Source organism: Hordeum vulgare, chromosome 6H (genome assembly GCF_904849725.1).
Source record: "Hordeum vulgare subsp. vulgare chromosome 6H, MorexV3_pseudomolecules_assembly, whole genome shotgun sequence".
NCBI classification, from domain to species: Eukaryota; Viridiplantae; Streptophyta; class Magnoliopsida; order Poales; family Poaceae; genus Hordeum; species Hordeum vulgare.
The window spans coordinates 57,298,208-57,308,084 of NC_058523.1; the positions used below are offsets into that span (position 1 = coordinate 57,298,208).

General features: G+C 43.5%; 1 protein-coding gene across 2 annotated transcripts; it reads right to left on the reverse strand.

Annotated features, from left to right (window-relative positions):
* Window positions 1-215: 215 nt before the first annotated feature.
* Window positions 216-7,535, reverse strand: LOC123404646 (disease resistance protein RGA2-like). 2 transcript variants are annotated; one of them, XR_006611877.1, is made up of 3 exons: window positions 3,485-7,535; window positions 3,288-3,381; window positions 216-751 (listed from the first exon to the last, which is right to left on the reverse strand). XR_006611877.1 is itself a non-coding variant. In XM_045098584.1 (2 exons), exon 1 carries the CDS (start codon window positions 7,343-7,345, stop codon window positions 3,488-3,490), a length of 3,858 nt encoding a protein of 1,285 aa, XP_044954519.1. In that variant the 5' UTR covers window positions 7,346-7,535; the 3' UTR covers window positions 3,040-3,381; window positions 3,485-3,487. The 2 variants fall into 2 exon arrangements, 1 of the variants encoding a protein (XP_044954519.1); XM_045098584.1 differs by lacking the exon at window positions 216-751 and having other exon boundaries at window positions 3,040-3,381.
* Window positions 7,536-9,877: the final 2,342 nt, after the last annotated feature.

Genomic DNA, 9,877 nt, shown 5'->3' on the forward strand with positions numbered 1-9,877 from the left:
ACGAGAGGATCTAGATCCCGATCCCGCAACACATCACTTATTGCGGTTGAGGGATTGCAACAACGACTCCGTTACAAAAACTAGTGTAGATAAAATCTGATCCGACGATCACAAAACCAAGAGAGGCATACGTTGTTATCGGACGGATGATTAAAATCATTTTTCTTATTTAATTGTGAAACTTTGTATAGATTTAGCGGGCCAGAAGGAAACTGTTTTCGTCTCAGATCGTATCTTCATGAATTTTGTTTGTGAAACTTTGTGCACATTTAGATACAACGTGTATCTTCCCCTAAAAAAAGAGATACAACACGTATCTACAATGGTGTAAAAATGCAATCCTAAATTTCAAACAAATCTAGAGAAAATAAAATAAGGCAAACCACAAAATTCCACCCGATCTAGACAACCTCCAAGCACCGAGCCGCAACCACCGCCGCCAACACACCATCGTGGCTATTCCAGCTGTCGTTCCAGCTGTCGCCAACACCATCGGGACCGACAACACCAGCCATCCATACAGCAAACCACTTGTCGTTGCGAGATCACCAGCCCGCAAAGCGCGCACAACACGAAGCAGTCAACATATCATGTTGTTGTCGGCTCCGCACGGGCTTTGCTCGCGACGGCGAGAGGGAGAAGACATTGAACGGTTGTTCGGTGGGGCGGTGAGGTTGCTGCCCATGTCCCCCTAGGGAGAGGGTGATGTCGGGGACTCCATCTAAAGCTCTATTGCCCATTGTTTATATACCTGGTTCACAATTTTGATTGGGTTAATAATTTCTCAAACCAATATGCACCAACGAATCTACAAAAACACATCAGTCTCACACACCCTTCACCACCTACAAAAAAGAAGTGTCAACATGCGACACTATAGCACCAATATAGGGCTTGTTTGGGACTGCTCTACTCCAGAAAATTTAGCTTCACTCTAGAAAACATAAGCCAAACGGGTTAGCTTCACGATATACAGCTCCACAAAAAAACTAGAATCTAGGGTCCAACTTCCTGTTTTTTATAAAGCTCTCTATGAGGTGCTCCATAAAATTATAGAAGCTGGAGTTGGAGCGAAATTACCCACCACTGCCACCCGTAAGTGGATACCCCTTCGTTTTTCCCCTCTCATCCAATCAAATAGATCCTTTCTACCAAATTTTCCATTCGTGAAGCTGGAGTTGGATAAAAGCCAAACGTTTTCTTTGAAAGAGCTACAACTTCCGTATAAAACTACTCCGAAGTGGATTTGATGGAGCGGAGCTGCTTTTGATGAAGCAGAGCGATCCCAAACAAGGCCATAGTATGTGTTGCCACCAGCGCAAAAAAATCTCCCCATTTTTTTAGGGGAAAAATATCCCCATATGAGTAACACAAAATCACACTGCATGAAGGCCCACCAAAACACGCAAATGACCCTTGAAGGCCAGGCTTCAATGAGCTCGTTTTCTAAAATACATATTTATATAGCACCAAAATTTGTAAAAAAATTGTACATACATAAACACATGCTTAACACGCCCGAAAATAGTTTCAGAACAATATACTTTTATATGTGGCGTACAAAAAAAGACAAATACATAAATGAAGATGGGCCAAAAACAATTTGTTGTTGGGCCTATATTTTGTCTTTTTGCACAGCATGCAAATCATAATATTTTTGAAAAAAATCAGATCCGTCACGAATATGTATAAGTTTTCATGGGATTTATTTTTTTATTATTTTCGAAACTTGGAAATATCATTTTTGAAGTTTTTTTAAAGGGGGCTCATGGAGCCTGGCCTCCAAAAATTCGCACTCCACCAAAACACCCCATTGTAAAGAAAAGAATACAGCCCATTATTATTCGCATGCACCAAACCAAACTAAAAAAAAATATGAAGTCGCCCCATCGGCACAACCAAGGGGCGGTGCCAGCAATCTGGCTACGCTTGGCGATCACCATACCTAAAAATTTCTCCAAATAAACTTACTACTACCATATACTCCCTCCGTTCCTAAATATAAGACCTTTTAGAGATTTTACTATAAACTTACATACAGATGTATGTAGTCATATTTTAGGATGTAGATTCACTCATTTTGCTCTGTATCTAGTCTATAGTGAAATCTCTAAAAGGTCTTATATTAAGGAACGGAGGGAGTAATATACTGGTAGCGCTGGTGTGTGTACGTGTACATCTTAAGTAGATGAGGTAAGATTATTTTAGCCCACGACATGCTTTGATATATTTGGTATTCTAGTGAGCTCTTGCGTAATTGTATTTTATGTACATAGTTTTCTCATTCATAAATTTCGCCACACCTGACAATTATTCTTGGCTTCGCCACTGGGCGCAACGAAGGGCGCCCTAACCCTTCTAGTGTTATGCATGAAGCTCAAAGGAATGGACCATAAACATGTACTCTTTCAGCTTATTAGGAACTACTGTTTAGCCATTGAAGCTGAATTTTTTTCATGTTTCTGGATTTATACATACTGCTGTTTTTGTTTACTACTCCCTCTGTAAACTAATATAAGAGTATTTAGATTACTAAAGTAGTGTTCTAAATGCTCTTATATTAGTTTACGAAGGGAGTATTTTGGTACTAAACCAAATTCTGGTGTTTGCTGATGTCGTTTTCTGCATTAGTAACATAATTTATTTGTTGATTTTTTTGCTCTCGCGCTTCAAATTTTTAAAAATCAACTTTTTAAGTTTAAAAAACTGAAAATAAAATACATACGTAATTATAGATGTATACTAAATGCGTGTGAAATTCGATCACGAAGTACGTTTTGATGTGAGAAGCACAAAAAACAAAATCACGTACTTTTATAGTGAACAGTGCATGTGCTAGAAATACGTTGTTTTACCCCTTTCTTTTGTAGCTCCCATAAAAATGTATTTCGCCATGAAACTTTGCAGACAAGTAGTATACATTCATATGTATGTGTGCACTTTTTCAGAATTTTTTGAAAACTAAAATTTTGATTTTCGAATTTTTCAAATTGAGGGCTCCATGGAGGCATGGAGGTCGAGTTCCATTAGCAATTTCCGTTTTTAACTTTCAAATGCACATCGTATACTCCTGACCAGTGTATACCAGACCAAGTTTACACCAGACCAGGACCTGGAGCTTCACTCCTATGAATATAACTAGCTCTCAATAGTATTATTTGTCTGAGCCGCAGCAGGAGCAGATACAATCTAACAAGCCCTAAAAATGTTTTTTGCCAACAAAACAGGATGATGCAATTAAGCAAACCTTCAAAGAACTCAAGGGACATATTGCTAGGCTGGTTTACCTTTTGAATAGGTAACAAACAGTACCTTCATTCAGGTATGTTATTCATGCACATGTGTTGCACTTGAATCCTTGGAGAATGACCTCTGTTCTTGCTGCCCATGTCAAAGAAGAAAAGGTTAGCTCTATAGAATGACTACCTTTGCTGTTTGAGGTAACTAAAAAGTAATTTCTCACAAAAAGATGATGCATTATTACCTGTCACGAGATGAGGATACTTGGGATATGGCAGATCTTGAACCAATCCTTGCCTATCTCTTTTCTACAGTTTTCAGTCAGTGAAGTGCCACAATCACTGACAATCAACTCCTCGAGTGCAGTTAAGGATCGCAAACCTTCTGGCAACGAGACCAACTTTTGGCAGCAGCTTATCTCCAGATATTCAAGCGCTACGAGATCACCTAGCCATTCCGGAAGGACTTCCAAATCAGTACAATTATCGATCTTCAGCTTCCGGACCATGCTAAGGTGTCTGATGGCCTCTGGCAAAACACGTAGCCGTTCGCAGTACTCAATGGTTAGATCCTCAAGTTTTGGCCTGTGCTGCAGTAAGTTCCAATCACACGATGATGCATGGCACTTTCTAACCCACAACCTCCTAAGAAGTGATGCCGATTTCGAAGATGATGGCCCGAACATCCTACCAACTGATAACATCTCACTGCTGTTGGATAGTGACAAATCTGATATAGCATCTGGGAGGCATGGTTTTGGTCTCATCTTTGGACATCCACTTACAGTGACAGTTTTGAGAACTGGAAACATGAAAACCTTTTGTTGACTTTCTTCACTATCCCCTGCCAATGAGGTTGGCCAGATCTCCAAATCAGGCATGTCTTCAAAATGGAGTTCCTTGAGTGACTGGTACAATGTGTTTTTCTGTCCCTTGGCAAGTATTTCAGGTTCAATGCTACGGACACCACTAATGCAGCGGAGCTCGAGAGAATGGAGATTAGGAATATGACCAAGAGGTGGGAGGCATATACAGTTAGGGATGTTGGCCAAACTTAGGAAGGTAATGTTTGGAAGCCAGCATTCCATGCTCTCCACCATCCAGCTAGGAAATTTAGCGCCCATGTAGCCATATATTTCAAGGACCTCAAGGTTTTCAGGTGGCAAGAGAACTTCAAGAAATGTTTCGACGTTCTTCAGCTCATCAGAAGAGCATGAACTGGTCCATGACACAGTCAAGTTGCTTAGTTTCCTCTTATTCCTCAAGTTTGCTCTCTTGGCATCGTTTGTTAAATCCTTCTTGTGTGAGCAGCACTCAATTTTAAGACAGCCACTCAGAAGATTAAGGTCTTTTAGCTCCGCAATGCTGCTGTATGTGTCGCCTATAACGAGCAAGGATAATGTTTCAAGCTTAGTCCATTGCCCAAATCCATCAGGTAGTCTCTCCAAAGATGGGCACTGGTCATTTTTTAGGTGCTTCAGATTAGTGATGGTTGTCAAGCCGTCAGGTAGCGTGGCCAGATGTGCACACCCAACAAGGCTCAACCTCTCCAACATCATGAGGTTTGTGATAGACTCAGGTAGCTTACGGAGATTCCAGCACTGGAACAAAAGAAGCTCCTTCAAATTATGGAGGTTACCAATTGATTCGGGCAATTCCTCCAAGCCAATATTCCATGAGAGATCCAAAGTCTGCAAGTTTGGTAGGTGACTGGTTGCTATGGGCAATGCCAAACTCCGTGCATGATGTGATAAAATGAGAGTTTGAAGCTCCAGAAGGCCACCAATGGATCGAGGTAACTCCAACAAGTTGCTACAGTGAGACATATCCAGAGTATGCAGCCTTGTAATGCAGCCTATCGAATCCGGGATTGCCTCAAGATCACTGCATTGCGATAAATTCAGATGCAACAAATTTGAGAGATTCCCAATATTTTTGGGCAGTGCTCGGAGAATTCCACACCGTGAGAGGTTCAAGAAATGCAAATTTTGCAGTCTGCACATGGTGTCAGGCAGAGTCTCAAGATTGACACACCCTTTAAAATTCAAGTACTGCAAACTTTGGAGGTCACCGATGGAGCTGGGTAATGTACAGAGGAAACTGCAAAATGACATGTTCAGATTTTGCAGGTTTTGAAGATACCCTATGGAATCTGGTAAGGTCTGAAAGTGGCAACAGGAAAGATTCAAGGTTTCTAGATTCTCAAGACTGCATATTGCTCTGGGAAGCACATACAGATTGCCACAATTGGATAAATGGAGAGTTTGCAGGTTGAGGAGGTTACTGATGCAATTGGGCAGACTTGTGATAGGGGATGAGGAGACGTCCAAGTACCTCAAGTGTTTTAATCTACCAACTGACTTGGGAAGCTCCATAATTTGGCTGCCTCGCAAATCTAGTACTCTCAAGCACCTGGAGTGAAGAAGCAACTGAACATCAAGAGCATAACCCCAGGAATGCAATGCGCGGGCTTTACGAAGTGTGCTCCGGAGAACTTCAGAGGGACCCATGTCATCACCCAACGATGCATAGTGGCAGCATGCTTCGGCGCGCACATTGGCATTCTTGGAGTTGACGATCTGGACTTCATCCCCGGCAACAGACTGAGCAAGGTCATGCACCAAGTCATGAATCTTGTACTTGACATTGCGATCTTCTTCTAGTTCTTTCTTTGATAAATCGTGCTCCACTACTTCTTGAAGGAAAGACATCCACAGCAAGTGCTCGAAATAGTCGTTGGCTTGATCGAAAACCGATTGGCAGCCATACTTTGTGGGCTCAATGAAGCCAAGAGCAATCCATCGCTGAATGAGCTTGTCCCTGTTAATCTCATAGTTTCTTGGAAGTGATGCACAATAGGCGAAGCACTGCTTCAGACCAGGTGGCATTTGGTCATAGGTAAGCTTGAGAGACGGCAAAATTGTGTTCTCCTTGTCCAGCTGCCATATCTCACTGTCCTTGACAGCAATCCATGATTCCTCATTCCTCTTGAACCGCAGCATGCTCCCAAGAGCCTTGGCGGCCAACGGCACGCCGCCGCATTTCTGGACAATCCCCTTCCCTAACCTGACCAGCTTGGGATGCAGATCCTCCTCCCCTTCCTCAAAAGCCTTTCCCTTGAACAGCTCCCAACAATCATCATCGGAGAGGCCTTCGAGAACGAATGGCGGCACGGTGCGCACCATCATGCCAACCTTGCGGCTCCGTGTGGTCACCATGATCTTGCTGCCTCGCTTGCCATCCTTGAGGAGAAGCTTCAGACGCTCCCACTCGTCCTGGTTCTCGCTCCACACATCATCAAGAACCAGCAGGTACTTCTTCCCCGTGAACGTCTCGGACAAGAAGTTTGCAATTTCCTCCAAGCTGGTCAGATCGCGCTTCCGCTTGGTCGCGCTCACGATCGGCTGGATCAGCCTTCTGAGGCTGAAATCCACGGACATGGAGACCCAGATCCGGAGGTCGAACACCTCGTCGTTGGCCCTCCGGTCGTTGAACACCAGCTGCGCGAGCGTCGTCTTGCCGAGGCCGCCGAAGCCGACGATGGGGATCACGGACACGTCCTCCTCGCTCGCCGCGTCAAGGACAATCTTCATGAGCTTCTCTTTGTCCGCGGCCCTCCCCACCGTCTTGGCCTCGTCGACCTTCGAGATGGTCTCGCGCTTCGGGGGAGCGACCGGTTGCGCCGGCGGAGAAACGTTGGGATTCAAGCGGAGCCTGTCCCTCCCGGCGGCGATGGCGTCCAGCTTGCGCCTCAGGGACCTCAGCCTGTGCGCCATGACGACGGAGCTGACGATGCAGGTGGCCGCGGAGCCGCACGCCGGGTTGCCCCGGCTCCGACGGCGGCGGGCGGCGCGCAGGTCCGAGTGGCAGGCGTCGAGGAAGTCGTCGATGTCGTGGGCGAGGTTCTTGAGCCTGCGCAGCCAGTCGCGGACGGCGCTGTCGCCGCTGCCGCCGCGCACCTCGGCGTCCGCGAGCACGCTCCGGATGGTGGCGAACTCGTCCTCCATGGCCCTCAGGTCAGTCCTGAAGCTCCTCAGCAGCGTGAGCTCTCCCCAAACCGAGGACCCGAACTTCGCCAGCACCGAAGCAAGCACCCCCTCCGCCATGGATCTCGATCTCTCTCTCTCACTCTCCCAACCTCTCCAGTCTCTACGCACACAGTCAACACAAACCAAACAGTGTCGCGGTGGCGCGGTGCGGGTCACTACAAATCTATACAGAAAAGTCAAGTCAACAGTCAACACAACGAAACCCCTTCTATATCAATCAAAAGAAGAAAAAACCTAGAAAATAGGAAAATTTAAAGAAAAGCGCCACACCACAGCTTTTTCATGCAGCTCGCATAGCCTCATGCATATACAAGAATCTTCTACCTAATGCTTACACAATCGCATTATATGCTTTTTTAAATTTTAAAAATGATTTATCTCACAAATTAATAATTTGATTGGAGATCCGCCTTTACTGTTAGGTTCGTCTCGACGAAACCTTCAAAATAAGATCTCATGTTGACATATTTCATTGATTTTTTTTCATCGTTCCTAGTTGCCATATTTATGTTATCATAGTTGTCATCTTACGAGTGTACAGTTGTCATAAAAAATATACATAGTTATCGAGACAATAATTTTATACTTGTTAAGCATTGCAATGTTATGTGAAGCTAAAAAGTGGGTATTAAAGGGATAATTCGTTTCTGAGCACGGGCTCAGATGCTCCTGCTGACGAAAAAAATAAAAAGAAATACTAAAAAAATTCAAAAAAATCCAATTTTTTTTTGAATAGTAGACAATTTGATGCGCAAGGTCCGCTCCAAATTTCACATCATTTGGACATTCGAGCATCTCTCAGCAAAGAAGACAAATTGGGTCAAAAAAATTGTAAACAGTGAACCTTTTTCACAGACCCAGATTTTGTCTTTTTTGTTGAGAGCGCCTCAGATCCCCAAATAAACTTAAAATTGGAGCGGGCCTCGCGCATCTAATCATCTACCACATGCAAAAAAATTGGATTTTTTTGAATTTTTTTTGTATTTGTTTTGATTTTTTCCGTCGGCCCGGGTGCAGATGCACCCGAGAGCCAAAACGCCGCACTCGTATTAAAGCACTAACAATAAGAAAGTAAATGCATGAACTAGCAACTAAATGCATGAACTAGCACAAGTACAATGATTCAAGTTTTTTAGTGGGGTATATCGACATTCATAAGCGTGATAACCAAGTTGATTTAATGTGAGAACTATGTGAAAAATAATACGACAAGTAAGAGATAGCAATCTGTAAAAAACTAACGAAAATAAAAATTATTGAAACATATCGACATGGAATCTAGTTTTAAAAATCTCGTCGTGAAAACATCAGTGGTGAAAGTGGATCATTAATTGAGATAACGGTTTGGAAGATAAATCTTTTTTAAATGCAAAATGAAAAGAATATTTAATGATGTCATGCTTGTGTAATGTTGCATGCATGCAAGGAATGGATGGAAGGGAGCCGCCGCACGGGAAAACTAATATGCAGCGCTGCTCCCTAGTGAAGTCCTTAATTCAATGTGTGAACTCCATTTTTTCATCGAAACTTCCAATCTATTCTTCTTTCTCCTTAACATAACAAACACAAAAAGTAATAAAAAAATATATCCAGATTCGTAAACATCTGGCATGACTACAAGCATTAAAATGAGCCGAAGACGGGTCGTCCTCATCGAACCATCCTCGTTGGAGTTGGGCAAAACTTTTTTAGTACACAATCGAAAAGTCGACGTGCTAAGGCCCCATAAAACAAATGCACGAGAACAACAACCGACATTGAAAAAGAGTATCATAGATTGGAAGGGTGCAACCTGAATACAAATGAACGTAGACGAATGATGACCATATCCGAGTAAATCTACCAAAGGGAAATTCGCGAGAGACATACATCCACATGCCCACTGACAATGCTAGACGCACCACCGAGACGGGGGTTAGACCGGGAGCACTTTTTTTGAAACTGTAAGCGGGGAGGGGGGAGACTCTCCACCTGAATATATTTCAATAGAATTATCCAACAAGGATTAGTTTAAGAGAGACTAGAGGAGAAAAAAATCCCGCCATGGATTTGTGAGAAATCACTTTTGAGTCCATAGAAAAGCCAATACTATTAAAAGGGTGTGAGGTAGTAAAATGAACTGATTGCTCAAAATGCTCAAAGTTAGCCACCAAAATACTAACTCACTTTTCCACATATCCACTCTATCAAATTCCATATACACAAATTCGAGCTAATTTTTTTTAAATATTGCTTTTTTTCAAATCTTTTTGAAAAATAATGTGTCTATTTGAAATTTTTCAAAAATATTATAACGTCGGCCTCCCAGTGGCCGACTACCACTTGTCGGCTTGCCACTGGCCGAAAGGTGGCAGTCGGCCACCAGTTAGCCGACAGGTGGCAGGAGGGGGCAGTCGGCAGGGGAGGGGGGCCTGTCGGCCTGCCCGTAGCCGACAGGTCCCTGTCGGCCTCCTCTGAGCCGACAGGTGGCCTTTGGGCGGGAAACTCCTTTTTTTCACTGTTTTGACCTTCCTCTCAATTTTGAGCATGAAATGAACCCATTTTGACCCATTTTGACCCTTTTAGTGGTATTAGAAACTTAAAACATAG